Genomic DNA, 25,246 nt, shown 5'->3' on the forward strand with positions numbered 1-25,246 from the left:
TGGATAAGAGATGACGATGACTGTATCAAAATAATCCAGACAGCTAAACGTAGCCTAGGATAGCTAGGCTTAGATGGTACAGATAACCAAACAACTAAGAATTAGTTTAGTGGGAGCAGGCTAAGACTGATCAGGTTAGGATTCAGTCAGGCTATAAATTCGCCAGGAAACCATACACCCTACATCTCTATCTCTTCTACATCTCTATCTCTACATCCTATAATACACAACTTCAAAAATCCCACATCTACGGTCACAACCTAAACTACGTCCACCCTTACAAAACGCAAACAGACAAAGATCACATTAAAAACATACGCACCGAATTAACTCTTACTCATTCTCTCTCCTTCCTCGACCACATTCGACGGTCCTCCTTCTTTGATGTGCCTTGCCCCAGTGACGCGAGACCACGGCACCCCGACGTGAGATCGTGCCCCCGCCCCAGGGACGCTTGCAGCCTTCGAGGCTCCGCCGGCATGTGTAGAGGGCCGCCTGTAGCCTCCGAAGCTCCGCCGCCCTGCAGATGCGTGGCCACTCTAGCTGGCAAACGGCAGGGGCGCAGGTTGCTGGCTACTAGGCACCGAGCGTGAGGCCGCAAGCGCCGGATGCCGGGCACCACGCCGCCACGGGCGGAGTTCCTCCCTCCGCACGCCCGAATCCCCGCGACCCAGCATCTGAATCCGGCGCGCCCCACCCCAATCCGTTCGAACCACGCCAAATCGCCGTCGGTTGGTGCAGAACCCTAATCTGATCTCGACCCTTTACTCTGCGATGGGCGCTGGCTGTGTCTGCCGCCGGCGCTGCCGTGGGACGGCCGTTCCCGACGCTATTGTTGCCTGTGTCCAATTGCCGCCTCGAAGTTTCACTCCGAGCGGTCTGGGAGCACCCCGGGACTGCTGCGTCGTCGCCGCCCTAGCGGGGGAGCAAACCGTGAGTCAACTCTCTCTCCGAGATCCTTGTGTCTGTTGCCGTTTTTTTTTTCTCCCCAGCTGATTATTAGTAGTTTCTCCTATATTTTTCTATGCTGCCACAATCATTTTGGCCAAAAAAAATGTTGACCCAGGTTCTTCGCCGAGGACTTCGCCGCCATCCGCGGCAACCGCCCGCCACGCCGGCCACCAATACGGTCAGCAGATTGCCACGAACAAGGAAGTGCATCTGCAAGCACGCGTCCATGCCATTGTTGCTGGTAGGTTCGTTCCACCAACACTCTCTGCTGGGTTGGAAATTACAAATTAAGGAAATCTTGCTTAGTCTTAGGATCATGACACTACTGTGATTGCTCGTAAGATGGCGGCGGCGGAGGCGAGTGTGGCTATACTCGTACTAGCACAGCTCGTGTTCCCACCGTGCCCGCATTGCTCTCAATCTCAAAGGTGCGTGCTGCTCGGCCACCGCTTAATCGTACCCGGGCCATCGTCTGTTGGATGGATTGGGGGCATTCGGTTGGGTTGATTCGATGTGCGCCTGAACTTTGTTTCTTTCTGCAGGTGTGGATTACGAGTACAAGGCAGTGAACCTTCTCAAGGATGAGCAGTCTGATCCAGGTGCGTTGGTGCTACTACTTGTGATACCTACCTTATAATACAATTGCTTGAATAAGGAATATTAGGTACATGATCTTGCCCCTGCGATTAGAAATGTCATTTTTGCTCCCTTTCACTTATGAGTGTGGTTCGGCTGTGTTAACACTAATTAAATTATTTTGGACGATTTCACTATGTGAAAAATGATTTTTAGCAATGGGTCGAATTTTTTTTTGTAGGGGCGGCTGGTGATGGAGCCGCCCCTACAGTGTCGTGTTCAGGTGCCCAGGCACCAGCCGCGCCTTCAAATGGAACAGCAGGGGCGGCTGGTGATACGAGCCGCCCCTACAAATGGGTATGATTTGTAGGGGTGGCTCACTCACCAGCCGCCCCCGGTGTTGCTATTTGTAGGGACAGCTGGTGATCGAGCCACTCCTACAAATGCCCCCGTATAAATAGCTCCGATTTGTAGGGGCGGCTCAATCACCAGTCGCCCCCTACAAATGACCCACATATAAAACAACAGCAGCACCTTCTTCCTGCTCGGGTCACTCACTCCAACCCGTGAAAGAAAGGTGGGAAGACCTTGGGCACCTCCCAAAAATTACTTTACTAAGGGGGAGGTTTTGATCTCAAATCCTTTGGTGGAGAGGTTGTAGAAGTTAAGTAAATGCTATTCTACATTTTTTTTGAAGTTTTAATGGTTGGTTAGTGAGTAATTAGAGTTTTGTTTTTCTCTCCCTTCTATGGTGCTTGAGCTACTTATGAAGCAAATTAGACCCAAGTTTTAAATGTATTAGGGTAAATTAGGGAGGGGAACAAGATCATACCCTTATTTGGTCCATGTTTCTTGATTTTTGTGAACAATTAGTTAGTTTTATGGATGTTTCATGTGCATGTGGATCTAGATCTAGGGTTTGGTTTTTTTTATTAATTTTGTTTTTGTAAATTTATGTTTGATGAAATTAGACTAGGGTTTGTATGAAAGATATTGGGTAAAGTATAATTGTTGCTAATTGTTATCTTTGAAATTGTTTATTGTAATCAATAAATATGTATTTTAATTATTTATGGATAAATGGACCATTAATTAATTTTTCTCTACCATGGTGTGTTTGTATGCTTCATGCAATTATATTAGATTTATATTCATATATATCTGAAGTATATACAATTAGTCTCAAGTAATTATTAATTTGATTCATTTTTATATATATCTGAATAAGTAGTCACCACTGCAGAACCTAGCTGTACTCCCGGTTCGTAACCCCCTTCAGTCCCGGTTTTAGAACCGGGAGCACGAATCCGGGACTAAAGGGCCTCTCCTTTAGTCCCGGTTTCGCGCCCGGGACTAAAGTCCACCTTTAGTCCCGGTTGATAATACCAACCGGGGCTAAAGAGGCCTCCTGGCCTGACCACGTAGACCGGCCCTTTAGTCCCGGTTGATAATACCAACCGGGACTAAAGGTTTTTTTTCCTTTTTTTGTTTCTATTTCTATTTTCCTTTTTTCTATTTTCACGCTGCTACTAGGTTTTTTTTCTATTTCTATTTTCCTTTTTTTCCTATTTTTAATTGATGATTCATTTTGGTTTTTGAATACGCATTCTACGCTGCTAGAATATACGTACGTTTATAATGTTCAACATTTTGTATAAACTATAGTACGAAGGACATTTAGTCAAGGATCAGCGGTACTATCCTGTTCAAGTTCGTGTTGCATGGTTCGATAGCTGAGCTTTTAAGTTAGCGTTCACTCTTCTGAGCAAGCGAGGTGGTGCTAATAGGTGGGACTGGCCAGCAATTCCAGTATATTGCGTACTGGGCCGGCCCATCGAGGCTCCTGTAAGCGCCCGGGACTAAAAGACCTTTAGTCCCGGCTGATAATACCAGCCGGGACTAAAGGTATACCTTTAGTCCCGGCTCGTAATACCAGCCGGGACTAATTGATTTGGTCCTGTTCAGTTGCATCGGTGTCAGCTCAAAAGACTGCCGGTTATACAAGCTTTAGTCCCGGTTGGGGACTAAAGGTGCCTTTCTAATCATTCAAATCCACAGATAATGTATATTTGTATGTATTTCTCTAAAGCTCAAAAGACTCTCTGAAGCTTTACTCCCGGCCAAGCACACAAGTACTCCCGGCCAAGCACACAAGTACATCACTCTTCGTTTCTTATTGCTACTTGTACGTCACTCCCGGCCAAGCACACAAGCTTTAGTCCCGGCCCAGCACACAAGTATGTCACTCTTCGGCCAAGCACACAAGCTTTAGTCCCGGTTGAAGACAGCAACCGGGACTAAAGGTTCCTTTCTAATCCCGGGCGTAGCCTCCAGCCGGGAGTAAAGGTTAACATTTAGTCCCGGTTGGTAGCTCCAACCGGGACTAAAGGTCCTCTGCAGCAAAAGTCTGCCGCAGTAGCCGTTGGGCATGACCTTTAGTCCCGATTGGACCTACAAACCGGGACTAAAGGTCTCTCTAGTCCCGGGCGCGAAATATACCGGGACTAAAGCTAAATTTCAAGCTGGATCAAAAGTCGTTTCTCTACTAGTGAGTCCTTTAATGTTTGTTTTGTTGTTGTTGTAAAAGATGGAGTACATGAACTCTTGGATGTATGGTTCGTTAAGGTTCAAGACAGGTTTCCGTGAAGAGGTGGATAAATTTATTGAAGCCGCAAAGAAGCATGCAACAACATTGAAAGAGAATAAGGATACAATTATTTGCCCCTGTAAAGATTATAAGAACCGTATGGCATGGACAAATATGACTATCATCAGATCACATTTGATTATGTGAGGATTTGTTGAGGACTACACAGTGTGGATTCATCATGGTGAAACGGTTATTGTTAACGATGAGGATGAGGAGGAATACGACGACGAAACCATAGAATCCATGTCCTAATATTCAGCAAAGCTTGATGCACGAATGGATTTCGAGTTTGGCAATGAACAAGGTGGTGATGCTGGTGGTTGGGATGGTAACGACGAAGGTGGTGCCAATAATGATGGCGGAGCGCGTGTCGGGGATGAAAATGATTTGGAGGACATGATTCGAGCCCTTGGACCAGAGATTTTACTAAATAGCCCGAAAGGTCTAGAAAATCTAGAAAGGGTGACAAAAGCATCGAAGGAGACTGTGTATGGTGTTGAAAAGGGCTTTCCGACGCATTGGACATTGCTACGTTTTGTGCTTGAGCTACTCATCCTGAAGGCTAAGTACGGCTGGTTAGACTGTAGTTTCAATGATCTATTGCATCTTCTGTCATGGGTGCTGCCACAACCAAACTCAGTTCCCACCAACACATACCAAGCGAAGAAGGTCATAAGTCCATTGACAATGGGGGTTGAAAAAATCCATGCATGCCCCCAACCACTGTATACTTTTTCGTGGCAAAACGTTCAAGTCACTGGATAAATGTCCCCGGTGTGGGGCCAGCCGGTACAAGAACAATGACCTTTACGGTGGGGATGAAGCCTCCACGAGGAAAAAGAGGAATAAGAAGGGTACAAAAAGGTGGTACAAGAATCTCAGCCCCCAGAGGACACTCCATTAGGCAACGATGCAAAGCAGAGAAGAATTCCTGCCTTGGTAATGTGGTACCGGCCAGTGACCGACCGTTTGAGACGTATCTTCCTAAACCCTAAAAAAGCACTCATGACATGGTGGGATGATGAGCGCAAGGTGGATGATGATAAGATTGCACACCTGGCTGATTGTAGTCAGTAGCAAAGGTTTGATGAGAAGCACAAAGAATTCAGCGATGACCCAAGGAATGTACGATTTGGCTTGAGCACCGATAGAATAAATCCCTTCAATGAGAGGATGAGCGACCACAGCACATGGCCAGTGATCTTGACCATGTACAATATCTCAACATGGTTGTGTTAGAAGAGAAAGTACCTTCTCCTCACTATTCTTATTTCTGGCCCTAAATAACCAGGCATTGATATAGACGTGTTCCTTGAGCCTTTGATGCAAGAAATAGAGAGGCTATGGAGGCATGGGGAGCAGATATACGATGCGTTCCGAAAGGAGGACTTTATATGTAGAGCAATAATATTTGTTACTATCAATGATTACCCCGCGCTGTTTGCTTTGTCTAGACAGATCAAAGGAAAGATGGGATGCTTGGTTTGCTTGGATGGTACTACATGGGTATACCTGGATGCATCCAAGAAGATAGTTTACCTAAGGAACCGACGCTTCTTAAAGACAAGTCACAAGTATCGCAGCAAATTATTCTTTAGATTTTATGACAACGCCCTAGAGATTGAACCCCCTCCGGAGAGACGTCATAACGGAGAACACGTGTACAGAATGGTGAAAAACATACGCGTTGTCTATGGAAAAAAGAATCTAGATGAGACGAATAGAGATAGAAGCACACCTCCTGTCGAAGGCGTACCTTTCAAGAAACAATCGATCTTCTTTCAGTATCTGCCTTATTGGCCAGACATTGATGCTATGCACGTGTAGAAGAATGTCTTTGAGAGTCTCATTGCTATCTTGATGGACACAGGCAAGTCAAAGGATGGTCTGAAAGCACGGAAAGACATGGTGCAGCTAAACGTGATGCCACAGCTTCACCTGGTACCTGAGGCTAATGGAAAATACACTATGCCCGTGGCGTGCTTCAACCTAACACCAGACGAGAAGAGAGCTATATGCACTTTCCTGAGGGGGATCAAAGTCTCGACTGGGTTTTTAGCAAATGTGAAGAAGCTAGTGTCGATGAAGGACTTGTCAAAAACACATTGCAAGGCTCACGATTGCCATGTGATGCTGACAGTGTTTCTACCTATTGCAATCAGGGCTATAAAGCCAGAGTTCTTGAAAATGGCCATCACCCGCATGTGCTACTTCTTTTCGAAGATCTCACAGAAGACGATTGGCAAGCAAGAGCTGAGTGACCTACATAAATTTATGGTGGAGACACAAAACGAACTGGAGATGTGTTTACCTCCTGCTTTTTTTGATATAATGCCACATCTCATGATTTACATGGTTCATCAGATACAGGCGTTGGTCCCTTGCTACTTGCATGAAATGTGGTCCTATGAGCGGTTCATGTTGGTTCTAAGTCGATACGTGCATAATCGAGCATACCTAGAGGGCTCCATGACAGAGGGTTACAGTACTGAAGAAGTCGTCGAGTGCTGTCAAGAGTACCTAAAAGTACAGAAAGGGATTGGTAAACCCGATTCTCGTCACAAGGGTAGGCTGGCTGGGAAGGGCACTAGTGGTAGAAAAGTGTTCATCGACCATGATTACAAAGAGGTGAGTCAGGCGCATTATAGTGTCTTGCAGAGTACACAACTGATGCAACCGTATATTGATGAACACTTGGCTATCATTATGGCGGAGAGAAATGTCTGTTCGGATGATTGGGTCATGAAACAACACAAGCAACGACTAACTACATGGTTGAACGACCAAAACATACCGCCTGGAGAAACCATAGACTCTATTACCATCAGTAGGTTGGCGGAGGGGCCATCGAGACAAGTGATATCTTGGAATGCTTATGACATCAATGGGTATACGTACTATATCCACGCAAAGGATAGTAAATATGTGAACCAAAACAGCGGCGTTCGAATAGAGGCTCTCGATGGATTGGGCAAAAGATGCAATACTTTGGCATCATTGAAGAGATATGGGAACTTGACTATGGAAGGAATATAACGGTAGCTCTGTTTCGATGCCGCTGGATCAAACAACACCAACTGAATGAGATCGGATTAAGAGTCCTAGACCTCAAGAATCTAGGCTACCAAGATGACCCTTGGGGTGCTCGCTTCACGTGTCGCACAAGTTTTTTATATGTCTGACCCACAAAGTAACCTCTCCCAAAGAAAAAGACAAAACACGTGGTTGCCTCCGGGAAATAGCACATTATTAGAGTTGATGGCGTGGATGATGTTGAAGCTTACAATAACTACGACGAGATACCGCTATTCACAGACTTTCCTAAGAAGATTAGTGTTGTGGAAAAGAACCTCCCCAAAGACATATTGCCATGGGAACGAAAAGGTGTCAAGGGGAAAGTCGTTACAGGGGGCTAGCTAGTTGTTGAACGTGGAGTGTTTGTGTAAATATGTGTTTGTAAGACTTCATTTATGTATGCGTGTGAGACTATATATTTATGTACGTGTGTAAGACTACATATTTTTATATGTGTGTGAGACTACATTTATGTATGTGTGTGAGACTACTCCAAATGTGATGATTTTTTCCTAAAATTTTCTAAAATCTTACCCTATCAAGTTAGTGTGTTGATTTGGTCATTCTTTTCATTTGACAAAGTTTGAGCACTTCAAATTTAAAAAAATGACAAGTTCGAATGATATTTTCAACTATTAAATGATTTTAGCTGAAAAAGTGATGAATACCAAAGTTGTATAACTCATCAAGATCTACAATTTTTATTTTGATCATTAACATTGTTCACAAATCAACATGTTTCTCGTATAGTTCAGGAAACTTTGAGTCATATGTGAATTTATGAACAATATTTACTAATACTTTGTCACATGAAGAAGTGACCAAAATAAAAGTTGTAGATAGTGATGAGTTCAACAACTTTTATGTTCACGACTTTTATTGTTGAAATCATTTAAGGTTTCAAAATCTTGTTTGAAGTTGCTATTTATTGAAATTCAAAATTTCAACTATTCAAATTTGGTCAAATAAAAATATGATCAAAATAAAAGTTGTACATATTGATGAGTTCTACAACTTTGGTATTCATGAGTTTTTTATCTGAAATCATTTACTCTTTCAAAATATTGTTTCAAGTTAAAATTGTTTGAATTTCAAAATTTGAATCGTTCAAACAAAGTCACATGACAGGATGACCAAAATAAAAGTTGTACATGTTGATGAGTTATACAACTTTTATGTTTACAACATTTTCATTTTATTTCATTTAATGTCATAAAATTGTAGTCGAAGTTTCAAAATTCAAATTTTTAATTTTTTTTGCTTTTCTATATTGTTTTGACTACAATTGTTTATATATATATTTCTTCATATATAGAATAATACAAAATATTATATTTGTGCATATACACAATTGTTTTTATATTACTTTGCGTTTTTATGATATAAAAAATACATAATTAATAATTTAAAAAATAAAAAAAAATATTTGTAGGGACGGTTGGATCAGGAACCGCCCCTACAAATGCATTTGTAGGGGCGGCAGGATCAGGAACCACCCCTACAAATCGTCCTGACTATAAATTCAAGGGCGCACGGGTGTTGCCTATTGGGCGCTCTCTTCTTCCTCCGACGCCGTCAGGCTGCCCCTCTCGGACCTGTCCTGACGCCGCCTCCTGGACCTGTCCCAACGCTGGCCCACGCCCCTTCCCTGCACCCGCACGCCCCCTCCCCACACCCGCGCGCCTGCTCCTCGCCCTAAGGTTTCCAATGGCGGGCAGCCTCCGTGCACCTCCACCGGCGGCCGGCGGCGCACCCACGTGCCCCCTCCCAGCACCCGCGCACCCCCTCCCCGCCCTAGGGTTTCCACCGGCGGGCGGCCTCCGCGCACCTCCACCGGCGGCTGGCGGTGCACCCGCGCGCCCCCTCCAACGGGGCTGGGTGAACCCCGCCCCACTTCGCCACCTCTTCACCGGCGACGATCACCCACCAGGTATACCCGCTCCCTTCTCTCCCCTTCCTTCCTTTACGGAGCCGAGCACCCCAAACCCTAAGCAATTTGAACTTGGATCTGACCCAGTTACAAGTAGTATATACATGATTCCTACTAGCTTCGAGTTTTCACAAAAATCATCGGGTGCACACATCCTGGGTTTACTCTTGTGTGCATCCATGCTACTGCTGTAAAGGTAATTAGGCCTACAATGTAGACTAGACTTTGGATGGAAGCAAAGTATAATTAGGCAATATTTTCAATTTCTATTATGGGCAGTGAAAACAGAAACCTTTTTTTATGTTTTCCATGTTCTATTGTGCTATTTGGTTAACTCAAGCTGTATGTATTTCCTTTGTTATAAGTTGGAGTCACTATTCAAGTATTCACCATGTCATTTGGAATCATGGCTTGCTCAAACTTTGAAAAAAAGGATGGCACGCATCATGAAAACTGTTATACCTTTTCGCTCTACACGATTGTGGTTTGGTTTGATATGGTATACACATGTCGGTTCACATAAGTCATCATTTGCAATCGGAGAAGATAGTACCATGCTTCACATTAAATGGTGAGTAACTTTAGAGTGCGTTCAAAGCAACAACTGAATAGCTGCCTTGCTCCATTAAATATGTAGTCATAACTAAAATATTCACTGCATCGAACTAAAAGGCTATGTCTTTCAAACACATAAAGATTGCCTCCTGGTGGATTAGAATATCATGTTTTTAAATAAAAGGAATAGCTAGCTATAGTTCTCATCAATGCTAGAGTCTTGATATAGGTAAATAGTATAGCTTATGTGATACTAAGCTGAAAAACGACAAGACAAAACTAATCATCATTGCATTACTTACTCAGCAATGGTATACCCAATTGTCACAGAGCTCTTGTTGAAGGGAGACCAGCAAGTATAGCCTATGACTCCTGCCTCATCTCCCACCCATCTAGTGTTTGGTCCAACATCTGAGAAGATAACTACCCTTTGTTGTAGCTGATGTATAAGTGAAAACCAGGCATCAAACATATAATCCATCTTCTTGGCATCGCCCTTTACACCATCTAGCCAAACTTCCTCTACATCTCCATACCTATTTGAAAGCAGAGTCATTAGATTATCCTCAATACAGAAAATATATAACTGAGTGTGCACTATGATGAGTCATGAGTATAAAGTATATGAATGCATGCTGCCCAAATACTACTATGGAATCTGCAATGTACTATTTTTTCAATATTTCTAAGAATGCAAAGTAATGCATGCAGTAAACAGCAAATCAAGAATGATTAGCCACAACAAAAGCCAAACTTTTTTCCTAGCACCCGGCACCACAGTTAATCACTGATGGCTTCCAAATCAAAGATGTCATCTAGGAAGTAGACTAGTCAGCTATTACTGCAAATTTCTGCAACTGAACAAGTAGAAGGCTGACTTTTTTAGTTTCCAGTTACACAACCACATCAAGATCAACCTTCACATCATCTGCATCGCAAAATTCAGAACTTTGCCTGCAAAAAGCTTCAATGACAATCATAAAAGCAACCATCAACAAACCTGGTCAGTAGTTTCATCATCTGTCCCATGTAATGCTCGTTGTACACGATGGTGTCCCCGTACACCGGCTCATGGTGGTCCCACGGCGAGAGGTACAACCAATGTTGCATAAAAAAGCCTATACATACAATTGAAATGAAATAGAACGCACTCTAAGTCTAGAACCTAATTAAATCAGTTTTGCGTGCCTAATTTAATGGCTGATCGCTCCTGCTCTTAGCTCTATTTAGGGCTTATTTGCTTATATGAACCGAATGCATGGATACATTTTAGTATTTTAAGAATAAATAATAAGTCACAATAAAATTATAAGTTGTAGCCTAGCAGGAACTATAAATTAGTTGTGGGCTATGGGGTGGGTAGGTTTGGTAAATTGATCTGTTGCATGCTTTGCCTTGACTCATAACTAGTGTGAGTTCATCGGTGCCTCATGTCTGACTACACATTGATGGCAATGCCCATTTCTGCATGTTGCTGCCTGTCGGTACAGAAAGTGGCCAACTAGTAAATATTTGTAGTTTCACTGCACGTTATGATTGGAGGTGTCCTAGCACTCAATGACACGGGATTTATACTGGTTCAAGCAACGTGCCCTACGTCTAGTGTGGGTCGGTCGGTGACTTTATTCTTGAGCCCAGGTGCTCGAAGTCTGTAGTGGGGTTACAAACAAGAGAGAGAGAGACGAGGTGTCCGGTCGGTCCGGTCGGAAGGGCCGAGATCGACAGGAGCTATGCTATGAACGAAGTGTCCTAGCATGTGCTTGAGGGGTTGCCAGCTATCGATCTAATGAACCTGAACTTGAAGAGGTCGACCTGAGTTAACTGCTTGTGTTTGGAGGGAGCACATCCCCTTTTATAGAAGAAGGGGATGGCTTTACAAGTAAGAGGGAGAGTGAGTACGGACGTTTCTAAGCCTTGTTGCCCACGCCGATGGGGATGGGATAATGGTGGGCGCCCGCAATACTATTGATGTCACTGCAGAATGTCAGGTACATGTGGGAGGTTTGAGTTGCTTTCTTCAAGACTGGAGGACGTCGGTACCTGCAAAAATGCTATCTTCGCCGACTGGAGGCATGGCTTTACCACATTCACCTGGTACGGTGAATTCCGGCGCCCATAATACTGTTGATGCCCAGAGCACATGGGGGGTCTTATCGTATGGGTGTTTTGACCGGCGCCTACAATACTGTAGAGGTAAAGGTTGGAGCCTACAATACTATTTGTGGTAGGGCAGTTGTAAAGTATTGTTCCACAGGGTATGGTCCCTGGTGCCATGGTTTGACTTGCGAGCCTCGTCTTGCCTTCCTTCATACACCTTTTGGTTCTTTTCAAGCGGGCGTCCCTGGTCGGATGGCCCCAGTCGGTTCTGGCGCGCCAGTCGAAAAATAGCGATGGGTAGGGTTTTCTATGAACCCCAGTCAGAGACTCGGGGTTGGAGTCGGAGGCGGTCCTCGGGTCAGGCTTTCTGAGTGGAGGCCGTGCGAAGGCGGCCGAGGCCTGACGCTAGCGCTCCGATTGGAGAGGCCGTTCAGAGTTAGCATGAGCCTAAGCTAGTGCTCCGGTCAGAAAGATGGGCCGAAGGCGGCCAGGGCCTAAAGCGAGTGCTCCGGTCTGTTGAGTTTAGACTCTCGGGTCGGTCCAGAAGAAAAAAGGCCATCCTCCTGGGCTGAGCCCTAGCGTGGAAGCCGGTCCACGAGGGACCCCGGGTTTATGAACCCGACTGGAGCCCCCGAGCCTCCGGGCGATTCGGGCAGAATCGTCTGGGCAATTTTTGTCTTGCCAGCAGGTGCGCGCGAGCGCACCCGTGGGTGTAGCCCCCGAGCCCGAGGCGGTTCGGGCCGAACCGGCTCGAGGTGTTGTCTCAGTAGGCGTGTATGCATGTTTTTTAGTTTGAGACGGAATTTTGTTTAACCACGGTGTCGTTGTGCACCATGGGTGGAGATAGCTCGGTTCAGTTGTGTCAGAGCTCACTGATCTTTTGACGTCCATGCGCACCGTAGGATCGTGTGAGGCGGAGTTATGAATGGACCCAGGCATCGATGCACACCATGGATCGAGAGAGTTAGTTTAGTTAGTTCAGGAAGCCATTACGTGAGTTTAGGAGTCGTGGTCCCAGGTTTTATTGGAGTGTAGTGAAGCCATTACGCGAGTTTAGGAGTCGCGGTCCTAGGAGCCGTAGCCGGATGTCACCGATCCTATCGACACGAGTTTAGGACTCGCGGTCCCAAGAGCCATAGCCAGATGTCGCCGATCCTGTCGACGCGAGTTCAGGGTCACGGTCCTAGGGTTTCTTTGGAGCACAGTGAAGCCGTCTGAAGCCGTTACGAAGACATTGTTAGTTTAGTTAAAGATCAGACGAGGCGGTGCTCGCGGGTTCTAGCGTCGGTGCGCGCCGGGGACCGGGCGAGTCGTAGTCGTGGATCTGGCGAGTTCGAGGTCGTCGTCCTTGGCATTTTTCTTGAGCCCTCGAGCCCTATTGGGCCTTCGCAGGGGTCGATGTGAGTTTATGTGCATTACCCTATCTGGTTCCTCACAAACCAGGGGGGCTGAGTTTCGTCGCCTATCCCGATCGCTCGGGCTCGAACGACTAGCTTGGTGAGTTCGCTAACGGGTGTGATCGAGTGGAATCCGGGTCCATCGTTCGTGACGGGGTCGGCATAGCCCTCTTGTGACATTTCACTACTCCTTTACCTGCAACCCGATAGATGCCTAGGTCGTTTCGGAGACCAACCTGGGTAGCCTTTCGGCCTCTCCTCGATGGAGATTCTGTGGGCTTGGTGAGAGGTTCAGGATCAAACGAGAAGGTTGAGATGACCCGGTCTATCGGACCGGGCTAGGGCCGCATGGTGCTCATCTACGGTTTTCTCCCCTGGCTCTATTGGTTACTCATATCGAATGAGGCAACCGCCGCTTTGTGACACAACACGGAGCGTTCTGATGCATTTCGCTACACATGCGATGCTTAGTTCCCGAGCCCCTAGGCGGTTCATGCCCTAACCGTCCGGGGGGTTCAGGCGTATGGAATGAAATGTGTGTATGGATGTATGAATGTTTTAAATTGAAAAAGAGGGGCTTTGATAGTGTTTTACCTTGATGACTGGAGTGACGATGTTCGAAGAGCTCCATTTGGAAACGTCCAACCGAGACCTATGCTCGTCAATCATGGGTTAGCCCTTGTGTGAACAATTTTGTATTTAATGAACACATGCTCACCTTGATGACCTAAGAGACGGGGTTCGGAGAGCTTTAGTTGGAAATGTCCGACCGGGACCCGTGCTCGTCATTCAAGACAGAGCCGGCATGGCCCGCATGGGGTGCCCCTTCACTTCCTACCTATATCTTAGGTGTGGATACTGAGCGATTCGATCGACTCAGGGGGTCGGTTGGTCTCTTGGCGGAGATTTCGTGTGGTGGTGCCTCCAGCCAGGGGCTCCATGTTCTTCTGCTAAGCATCTATAGGTGCGACGCCCTGAAGGTATTTATTGCGTTTGCCGAAGTGGAAGGAGTAGAGCCGAGTGGGTCCCTGGTGGTTGCATCCGGTTTCTTCTTTGGCCTCCAGGCGACATCGTTGAGCGACCACGGTAGTATTTGTAGCAGCAGAGAATGCAATAGTTTAGGTTTGTGGGTGAATCCCTGCGTGAATAGTTTTCTGTATTAATGAATACATTCATGTTGTCCTTGTGACAGAACCACGATATTCATTCCATGTGTTGATCTTAGCAAAACTTTTATTTTTTATCCTTTCTTTCTCGTACCTGCCCGTTTGTTCCATAGGCTTCGACCTTGTGAGCCCGGGGCGTGGCCTGCGAGGCTCAGTTGTTCGTAACCGTAGGAAAACACAGGGTGCGTTTGGTTGGGAGTAAGAACAGAGTTTCGTAAGGAAAACACAGGGAATGGAATGTGTTTCTGTTTGAGGACACAGTTGCTTTATTGTGCGATAGTAAAAAGAGAGGTAATATTTTAATATTGTACATGGAGCCCTCGAGCGACCTAGGCTAAAAGTGTTTCGGGCAGGGGTGCTCTTACGGGAGCGTGTTTTAACAAAAAAGTGGTTTAGACCAAATTTAGGGGGAAAATGACATAGCTGTTCAATGTTCCAAGTGTTGTTGAGAAGGTTGCCATTGTTGTCCTCTAGTCGGTAGGTGCCCGGTCAGACTACTTCAGTTACCGGATAGGGTCCTTCCCATGGTGGAGAGAGCTTGTGTTTTCCTTCGTTGATTGGGTCCTCCGGAGTACGAGGTCGCCGACTTCGAGAATCCTTCCTCTGATCTTCCTTTCGTGGTACCTGCGGAGGGTTTGTTGGTAGCGAGCGGAGCGGATGACGGTTGCTTCACGGGCCTCTTCGAGTAGGTCGACTGCGTCTTGTTGGGCCTCCGCGGCTCGGTCGTGCTCGAAAGCCTTCACTCTTGGTCCGGGTCTATGCATTTGGCTTTGACCTTGTCCCGGCCTCCACTCAAGACCGCTCCGACCGCCTCCTCGCCGGAGGCATGGTTGGTGGCTACGTCAAGTAGGTCGTGGGTGGTACGGGGTTTCAAGCAGCCAAGCTTGTAGATAAGGGACTCGCAGTTCGTCCCGAAGAGGAACGCACTGAAGACGTCTGCGTCGACGACGTCAGGGAGGGAGTTGCATCGTTGGGAGAACCTACGAATGTAATCCCACAGGGACTCGCTGGGCTCTTGCTGACAGCTCTTGAGGTCCCAGGAGTTCCTCGGTCGGACGTACGTCCCCTGGAAATTCCCAATGAAGACCCTCTTGAGGTCCGCCCAGTCGCGGATGCTGTCGTGCGGAAGGAATTCGAGCCACACCCGAACATGTTCCCCCACATAAATGGGAAGATATTGAATGATGAAGAAGTCATCATCCACTCCTCCGGCCCGACAGGCGAGCCAGAAGTCTTTGAGCCAAATGCCTGGGTTTGTCTCCCCAGTGTATTTGGTGATGTTGGTGGGCGGCTAGAAACGCTGCGGGAACAGTGCTTTCTGGATGCGCCGGCTGAAGGCCCGAGGCCCTAGGCCCTCGGGGCTGGGGCTCCGGTTGTCCGGCCAGCAACTGCGCCTGGGGCACATTTCGCCAGTTCCCTCGATGGTTTGGCTGGGATTCGTGGCACCTGTCGCCATATGGTGGATAGCGTTATCACATTGGGACTGATGCCGGTCGCCAATGGCGCTACGGGCGTCCTAGTGCGGATCGGGCCGCTCATGTACCAATGGTAGGTGCGGAGCAGGCGCCCGGTTAGACCGTGGCGCGACTACCACACTCCTCGTTCCCCTGGTGGCTGTAGCGGCGAGCGACCGGAGCCGATCCTAGCGGCTGTAGCGGCGAGCGAACGGAGCGATCCGTCTGGCGAGTCCTCGTTCCCATGGTGGGGAGAGAGGGCACATGTCGGAGTCATGACGTGGAGCTTTCCACCTGTTGGATGGCGGCGGCTTCTACTAAAACCCAGAGGTTTGGTAGACTGCCCGCTCCTAAGGGTTGACAGGCTCGGGAACACCGCGTAGAAGCATCGTTGCAGCAGCTATATTCTAGCCAGCCCGGGTGAATTGTGGGACATCGTTTCCCTCGTTCACGATGCCACGTTGGACCTGAAGGGCGCGGCCCTGGGCGCCACCCGCCAGGTCATGTGCGTGGGGCGCGACGTGCTGGGCTAACCGAGCCAGCGTAGGCGGTGGCTGGTTCTGCCGCCGTTGTCGCAATTCCTCAGCGTGCGCTTGCGCAGACGCGAGGGCCTCCGCATGCGGGTCCAGAGGGGTGTGAGTCTATGCAGATTCCACAACCACCGGCAGCTGTCTCGGAGCGTCCACCATGGCGCACTCCTGGGACGGACGGTGGCGTGGTGCCACGTCGTCGACACTAGAATCGTCGCTCACGCCCTCACCATCCAAGGGTTCGTGGGAAGCGGCAGGAGCGCGGCCTGCCATTCCCACGAATTCGGATGTGAGGGGGAAAGGTGCCAGCACCCTTCGGAGTCCCTGGGCGTACGTATCCGCAGAGGACGCAAGGTCGTAGGGGAACCGATTGTGCGGTGTTTGCGGTGTGGATGACACAGTCTCTCCGGGTGCTCAATTAGGGATAGTAAATGAAGAGTAAGTAACAGTACGCGTATTACTTACAGCGGTGTTTGAGCAGAGAGTTTGCTCGGATAGAAGCTCAGATGTCGCACCGTCGAAGTCACGCGTCCCGGAGTCGATGGAGGACGTCCCTCCGACGGGTGCCGGGTCACGAGTCTCCTCACAGAGGTGGAGTACGCCAAGCCGGTCGGCGGCGAAGTCTAGGCTTCCGAAGCGGAAGGCCTCGGAAGGCTCAAAGATGGGTGGAACCCGCATCCCGGCGGGCGAGAGTGTGGGAAATTCCATCGAGTCGAAGCGAATTGTATCGCCCGAGCCCGCCACGGCAGGGGTGGTGGAGAAATGGGCCATCCGATTACCAAAAAAGTGTTGAACGTACAGCGTCTTCCCCACGGACGGCGCCAACTATCGGTACAGAAAGTGGCCAACTAGTAAATATTTGTAGTTTTACTGCACGTTGTGATCGGAGGTGGCCTAGCACTCAATGACACGGGATTTATATTGGTTCAGGCAACGTGCCCTACATCTAGTGTGGGTCGGTCGGTGGCTTTATTCTTGAGCCCTGGTGCTCGAAGTCTGTAGTGGGGTTACAAACGAGAGAGAGAGACGGGGTGTCCGGTCGGTCCGATCGGAAGGGCCGAGATCGACAGGAGCTATGCTATGAACGAAGTGTCCTAGTGTGTGCTTGAGGGGTTGCCAGCTATCGATCTAATGAACCTGAACTTGAAGAGGTCGACCTGTGTTAACTGCCTGTGTTTGGAGGGAGCACATCCCCTTTTATAGAAGAAGGGGATGGCTTTACAAGTGAGAGGGAGAGTGAGTACGGATGTTTCTAAGCCTTGTTGCCCACGCCAATGGGGATGGGATAATGGTGGGCGCCCGCAATACTATTGATGTCACTGCAGAATGTCAGGTACATGTGGGAGGTTTGAGTTGCTTTCTTCAAGACTGGAGGACGTCGGTACCTGGAAAAATGCTGTCTTCGCCGACTGGAGGCATGGCTTTACCACGTTCACCTGGTATGGTGAATTCCGGCGCCCATAATACTGTTGATGCCCAGAGGCACATGGGGGGTCTTACTGTACGGGTGTTTTGACCGGCGCCTACAATACTATAGAGGTAAATGTTGGCGCCTACAATACTGTTTGTGGTAGGGCAGTTGTAAAGTATTGTTCCTTGGGGTATGGTCCCTGGTGCCGTGGTTTGACTTGCGAGCCCCGTCTTGCCTTCCTTCGTACACCTTCTGGTTCTTTCTGAGCGGGCGTCCCCAGTCGGATGGCCCCAGTCGGTTTTGGCGCGCCAGTTGGAAAATAGCGATGGGCAGGGTTTTCTATGAACCCTGGTCGGAGACTCGGGGTCGGAGTCAGAGGCGGTCCTCGGGTCAGGCTTTCCGAGTGGAGGCCGTGCGAAGGCGGTCGAGGCCTGACGCTAGCGCTCCGATCGAAGAGGCCGTTCGGAGTTGGCATGAGCCTGAGCTAGTGCTCCGGTCGAAAAGATGGGCCGAATGTGGCCAGGGCCTAAAGTGAGTGCTCCGGTCTGTTGAGTTTAGACTCTCGGGTCAGTCCAGATGAAAAAATGCCGTCCTCTTGGGCCGAGCCCTAGCGTGGAAGCCGGTCGCTGAGAGACCCTGGGTTTATGAACCCGACACTGCCAGTACCACTTAATTCCACTGCATGTTCACCATTCACCATGCTGGATGCACGTTGTGTGCCACCTATGACTTTTGTGAGCTTCTTTTTCTGTTGTCTACCAGTAATTTGCCTAACAAAAGTTTTAATATATGCACATGGCTCTGCAGTGATATATATTCTTCTTACATTATCATTTGTCAGTATTATGATGATCCTCAAGTTTTAGTAAAAAATAAAAATACACTATTGTTGTTGGTAAATTTCCAACTGTTTTTCTAGTGTTTATTGTGTTTGCTAACTAAATGTGCATAAGACAATGCCTATGCATCTCTCTTACTATGTGGCTGGTGGCTACTAATCTTCTCTGTACTTGTTGTCTTCTCTGTACTCCTCTTCTACTACTACTCTCCTCTACTCCACTCTACTCCTCTTCTACTACTACTCTCCTCTACTCCACTCTACTTGTACTTCTATCAACTAATTCTACTACTTCCCTACTACTACTACTGTCTACTACTTCTGATTGTCCGATCTGCCTATCAGGTTCGGAAGATATTAAGCATATGATGTTCATGTGTGATCGAGCAAAGTTAGTATGGTAGTTGTTGCTTTTTTTGGGAAGCAGCACTTGCTTTTTTTTTGCCAAATCTCCCCTCTCCTCTATTTTTGCCACCTTTCCTATCCTCTATGTTTTGGAAGCAGCAACTATTTTTTTACACCTTTTCCTCTCTATGTTTGTTAAACAGCTGTTGCTTTTTTGCCAAATCTCCCCTCTCCTCTCATCTCCTTTGTTTTGCTGATGATGAAATTGTCCAAGTCCATATATTATATGGAATATGAGCTGATGATCAAGAACTTGTGAGGAACTTGGCATCATTAGTAGCCGCCCCTACATTACCTTCTCCTCTCTTCTCTGTTATGATGCCTTGATGCTCCAAGTTCATGATCAAATGATGATTGATATGTTTCTGAGGCCTCTACTACTGCTACTACTTGTTTTTTTTATATATCATTGTTTTATAGGACTACTTTGGTTTATAGACCTTTTTTATTTCTTATACCTTCTCGCGTACCTAAAGCACACTTTCTTGCATCTATTAGAACAAAGCGTGAAATAATGACATGGACACCAGATAGTGTAGCCTGATGCCCCAAGCATGATGAGTAGCCAACCTATGAGGAGCAAGCACTAGAGGACTAGCTTACTCAGGAACAGTTCGATAATGAGGTAGAAAAGGATCTAGAAGTGATGCTTACTCAGGAGTAGTGTGACGAGGAGGAAAGGGGAGCAGGAGAGGCTGCTGAAGGCGAAGAAGAAGAGGATGATGACTCAGAATAGGGATATGAAAGTCCCAAAGATCCTTTCCCACGTGAAGCGAGAAGGAGGCCAACGGAGGAAGATTTGGACAAAGATTTTGACCCGAACGAGGAGGTAGGGAAAAAGCCTTAGCTTGTAAATTTTGCTAAAGCTTTGGCTATGTTACCTCGGCTAACACTTTGACCTGTTGTATATACAGGTCCCTCCTGAAACTCAGAAAAGACGACGTCGACGTCCGCGACATCTCGCTGGACAAGACGGAGTAGAGGAAAGGAGAGCAGAGACAATAGCCACAGAGACGGATCACGATGCCTCTGCTCCACAACCTCAAGACACAACCACGACTACCAAGCCTAAGAGGAAACGAGGGGATAGAAAAGGAAATCTATATCCAGATAAGGCATGCTATGTGATAACAGAGGTCGGGCCAGCAGGGGAGATCCTTGAGCCGAAGGAATTAAGAGGACGATTCCGTAATGCGATTAGGGCCCTAGTAAGAGATAAATTGAACCCAACAATCCCTAACTGGAAAGAGGTACCAGAGAACAAAAAGAATGAACTATGGGATAGGTAGCGGAAGCTCAATTTTAGATTTCCGGAGGGTAAGCACGAACTGGTAAAAAAATGCTTTTAGGATGATGGGAGAGTCATTCCGACATTGGAGGTCGGAGCTCAACACGAAGTATATCCAAAAGGGGTTAACTCCCTTCAACGAGTTCGGCAAAATAACTCCTAGTCAATGGGAGGAGCTCGTGGCTCAGAAGACTTCACCGGAGGCATTGGAGCTCAGTGCTCGTAACATCGAGCTGGCGAAGAGGAACAAACACCACCATCATCTAGGCCTCGGTGGCTACTATGCCAAGGAAGAGTAGTTTAGGAAGATGGATGAAGAGGCCACAGCTACTGGGAATATCGATGTGACGAATTTGAAGGTACGCTCAAGGAATTGGATATATGCGAGGAGTACAGAATCATCCGGCGGTAATCTTGAGTTTGATAAGCCGGAGACCCAAGAGATAGTATCAAGGATACTGAAATATGCTAAAGACAAGGAGAAGGTCTCATTCAATCCTTCCAGAGAGAGGGACGAGCTTAGCCTTGGCTTGGGAAACAAGGAGCACACAGGCCGCACTAGGGGGCTAGGAAAAAGGATGACCTGGAAGCAAGGATTCGAAGAGGACAGGCACATGTACAAGAAACATGGTAGAGACCGGGAGACTAGTCTTGAGCTCCAAGTGAAGGCTCTAGTTGCGAAGACGTTGGAGGAGCAAGGACTGTCTACGGAGCCACGGATATTAGTGACGCCGCCAGGAGAATTGACATTAGTTGTAGCCCTCCGAAAGTTCCTAGCAGCCAAGGTTCCACTGTAGCCACAACCCCCGTCGATCGCATATGGGAACCAACTAGTTGCACCTTGGTGTTTCTCAGCGGCCGGTAGAACACTGTGATGGAGGTGGCAACGGGTGTGGCACATCCTCCCGGTGGCTTACACCACAATAATAAGATACCGCCGGACTACACTAGGGTTGAGGTGCATACAGTGAAGCCCGAGTTCATGCAGTGGAGGATAGACTACGCAACTTCCGAGGGGCTGGTGTTACTCGGAGACGTTATGGGGTAGTTCATCCTCTGGCACAAACGGGACATTATATTGACTGCTTCTTCGCTGCCTCCCCCTCTCCCAAATTTGGAGCGAGTTGTTGAGGTCGGGGAGATATTTTCACCGTCTCGTGACCACCACATTCCTGAGCTACCACATTCTTCCCCGCCTCCTAGCGAGCATGTGCCTGATGAGATGCCACAACCTTCTCCAGCTCGTACCAAGCAAGTGTATGATGAGATGCCACAGTATTCTCAACAAGCATAGCCGATACATGAACAACGAGTGCCTCCTAAAGAAGGTGATGCACAAGAAGATAAGGACGTGCCTAAATGGGAACTTCAAAAGAAACATCCAATCACCATAAGGCCAGTTTATGTTCCGATGAAAGACGTCTCGTCGGTATCCAAGTGGTTTTCCCATGACCAGTTCAAGCCTGAGAACCAAGTTAAAAAAGTCCCATCACGGGGTTCTGAGGAGGCCGTCACTAGCAAACTCCACCAAATTGCAAAGCAGTATCCAAATGTTGATGCCATCAAATAGTCAAAGGATTGCCCAAAAACATATGAAAGAGGCAAGCCCTTCCTACCAAACTGGGACATCCAGCGCCTACCACTTGGAATGAGAAGGTTCCATGATTGGTACTTGCGTGTTCTCCCAACAAGCATAGATCTCATACAAGCATGCTTTCCCACCAGCACATTTGGAAGCTCAGCCGGGAAAATTGTCTTTGACTTCAATGACATACACACATGCTTTCACCTGGGAGAAATGGAGATGAATCTAATTCGCACTTGGTGCCTGTAAGTCCTTGTCCTCCCGATATGATATGAATGTAATCTTTGAATTTTGTTGTAACTAACCCACGCCGTGATTTGTAGAATGCAAGTGCATATTGTCAAACAAATGCCAAGTAGGGGCGGTTCTAGATTGAACCGCCCCTACAAACAGGTATTTGTAGGGGCGGCTGGTACTACAGCCACCCCTATAAATCGATTTGTAGGGGCGGCCTGGGAACCGCCCCTACAAATGCATGATTTGTAGAGACGGTTCGGTAGGGGTGGCTGGCCAAACCGTCCCTACAAAGGGTTACGAGCCACCCCTAAAAATCGATTCTGTAGTAGTGTTTTGTAGGATAAAGCTCGTTGCAATTAGATTATGCAGGGAGCCTTATTTGGAAAGTCACTAATATGCTGATCTTTATGAGATGCATTGGTTGATGGCAATTCTGTAATCGGTGACTCTTACGCAATAGCTTTGCCCAGAATCAAGATTTTTGTTTTATTGTCTTAGGATTGGTTATCAGTTATCACTTGAGTCATTTGTTCCTTTGTGGCAATATGCAGTATTTAGAGGACAAGTACCCATAGCCTCCTCTTCTACCTCAAGACCTTCAAAAGAAGGCTTTAAATCACCAGGTAATTGTAGGTTCTGCAACCCCTTTTTTCATGATTGCGACCACATTGTTGAATGTGACGTGACTACTCAAACTAGCTGATGGAAATTCAGGAAAGAACATTGTTACTGTGATTGAATAACTAGCTGATGACTGCACCCTTCCATAAGCTGACTAATAGGAGGCAAAAAGGGAATAATTCAGTAGCTTGATTTAATTGCAGATATGGATAAATCAGTAAATATGGTTCATCTTGGGCCTACATGTTGGGTTGGTCCACAACAATGACGGGAAGAAAGCATGACTTAAAGAGAGAATTTTAATTGAATTTCCATAATCTTGTGCTAAACTTTCCACCTCTATGGACAAGCAGGCATGACAGTTCAATTGAAAGAAAATAGCAATGGCTTGATATTTATATGCCATTGCTGAAATGAAAGCAGCACCAACTGTTGGATTGTTCAGATAAGCAAGGGAAATGGTTGGGTTGGTCTCCCTGTTTTCTTTAACTCAACAGGCTTAACTTATGACTATGGCGCCGGTTATTTATGCATTCCATTGGACATCAATGATTCATTCATGATTTGTTGCCTATTGATGTAAAATAACAATCATACTAATAGTCATTGTTTTAATATTTCTCTGATCTTTTCATGTTTAAATGGTGGAATTTTCATTCCTTTTTTCTTTGAGAAGGGATATTTTTGTTCCTAAAGTTGCACTCTTCCATAAGCAGACTAATAGGAGGCGAAGTCACTAAATAAGTAGCACAACAAAGGGGGCAAAAGGGGAATAATTCAGTAGCTTGATTCAATTGCAGATATGGATAAATCAGTAAATATGTTTCATGTTGGGCCTACATGTTGGGTTGGTCCATAACAATGACCGGAAGCAAGCATGACTCAAAGAGAGAGAATTTTAATTGAATTTCCATAATCTTGTGCTAAACTTTCCACATCTGTGAACAAGCAGGCATGACAGTTCAACTGAAAGAAAATAGCAGTGGCTTGATATTTATCTGCCATTGCTGAAATGAAAGCAGCACCAACTGTTGGATTGTTCAGATGAGCAAGGAAAATGGTTGGGTTTGTCTCCCTGTTTTCTTTAACTCAACAGGCTTAACTTATGACTATGACGCCGGTTATTTATGCATTACATTGGACATTAATGACTCATTCGTGATTTATTGCCTATTGATGTAAAATAACAATCATACTAATAGCCATTGTTTTAATATTTCTCTGATCTTTTCATGTTTAAATGGTGGAATTTTCATTCTTTTTTTCTTTGAGAAGGGATATTTTTGTTCCTAAAGATGCACATAGGCCTGCTACTGTGCTTCAAAGTGCAGAATGCATATCAGCCCCCACTCTAGAGTCCTAGACATGGCCCTGCCATTGACTGCAATTTCTTAAAACATAGAGCTGGCCTGCTTATTGAGGCCTCTCTTATCTAGGTAGAGAAGAAGATTGGCAGAAAGTGTGCTATCTCTTGATGTCAACTTTCATAGATCAAGACATTTAGTTACGATGATTAATTTGTGTTGTAACTTGGAAAAGTTACTCTTTAAACTTTGATTGGTACAAAAATAACTTTATTGTGTCACCAACAGTCTTTTCTCTCTTTACAATGCTTGGTCAAGAAATGTCGATGGATTGCTCAATTGTGGTTCCAGCTCTTTGACTGTGTTGTGTGAACAATCAATTCAACTTTGTATCATTTTTTAATTGCTTGATTTGTACCGTCAAATATCGCTGTAGCGTTAGCACGAGCAATATTAAGATGTGTCACTTAGCTTAAAGAATTTTGAGATAATTGCCTTGAGGCATTCATGATTTGTAATTTCTGTTGTATGGTAAATTTCTCTGAAATATCTTTGAATATGTTCACATTAACTTCAAGATGCTACTTTAATATTACCCTGCTGGTTTCAAGGGCTAATTCTTTGCAGCAAATTGGGGGTACTTGAAAGTAAGAATGAAGGATGTCAATACTGTAGGCAATTAGTATAGTTGCATGTATGACTCAATTAGCAACAGATAGTACTTTTGTATGTTGTAGTTTTCAAAAACAAGGTGGCGAGTACCTTTGTATGAGTGTTTTTCGGATTATATATATGGTCGTATACAATTGCGTCAAACTTAAACTATAGAAAAAATTATCATTGTTTAGTTGTTTTAATGTGCATCCCTAAAATAAAGTCGTGGCGTTAGCACGGGCACTATACTAGTAGTATTATATGTTGCTAAAAACATAGTTTATATTTTCTATTATGTAAATTCATATATTCTTGTTAGTGAACATACGGATTCAACTAGTTGATGTGTTTTTGCTAAAAAAACTAGTTGATGTGTTGAATTTATTAGTTGAGTTGATGAAATGAGATGTGTTAGGGAAGAGAATAATTTGCTATATGGGTTGGATAAGGTAAAAGGTGGATTCCAACCCATTAAGGGGCGAGTGCGCAATAGAGGTCTCCTCGAGATTGTGCCGAGACTAC

The 25,246-nt window shown here is 46.3% G+C and overlaps 1 protein-coding gene across 2 annotated transcripts; it reads left to right on the top strand.

Annotated features, from left to right (window-relative positions):
• The first annotated feature begins 761 nt into the window (after positions 1-761).
• On the top strand, positions 762-22,929 carry LOC136490022 (uncharacterized). Of its 2 annotated transcripts, none has more exons than XR_010767480.1 (4): positions 762-933; positions 1,067-1,192; positions 1,494-1,550; positions 22,485-22,929. XR_010767480.1 is itself a non-coding variant. In XM_066486525.1 (4 exons), exons 1-4 carry the CDS (start codon positions 775-777, stop codon positions 22,487-22,489), a joined length of 351 nt encoding a protein of 116 aa, XP_066342622.1. In that variant the 5' UTR covers positions 762-774; the 3' UTR covers positions 22,490-22,929. The 2 variants fall into 2 exon arrangements, 1 of the variants encoding a protein (XP_066342622.1); XM_066486525.1 differs by having other exon boundaries at positions 1,067-1,196.
• The last annotated feature ends 2,317 nt before the right edge of the window (positions 22,930-25,246 follow it).

The sequence above is a fragment of the Miscanthus floridulus genome, chromosome 10, assembly GCF_019320115.1.
Source record: "Miscanthus floridulus cultivar M001 chromosome 10, ASM1932011v1, whole genome shotgun sequence".
Lineage (NCBI taxonomy): Eukaryota > Viridiplantae > Streptophyta > Magnoliopsida > Poales > Poaceae > Miscanthus > Miscanthus floridulus.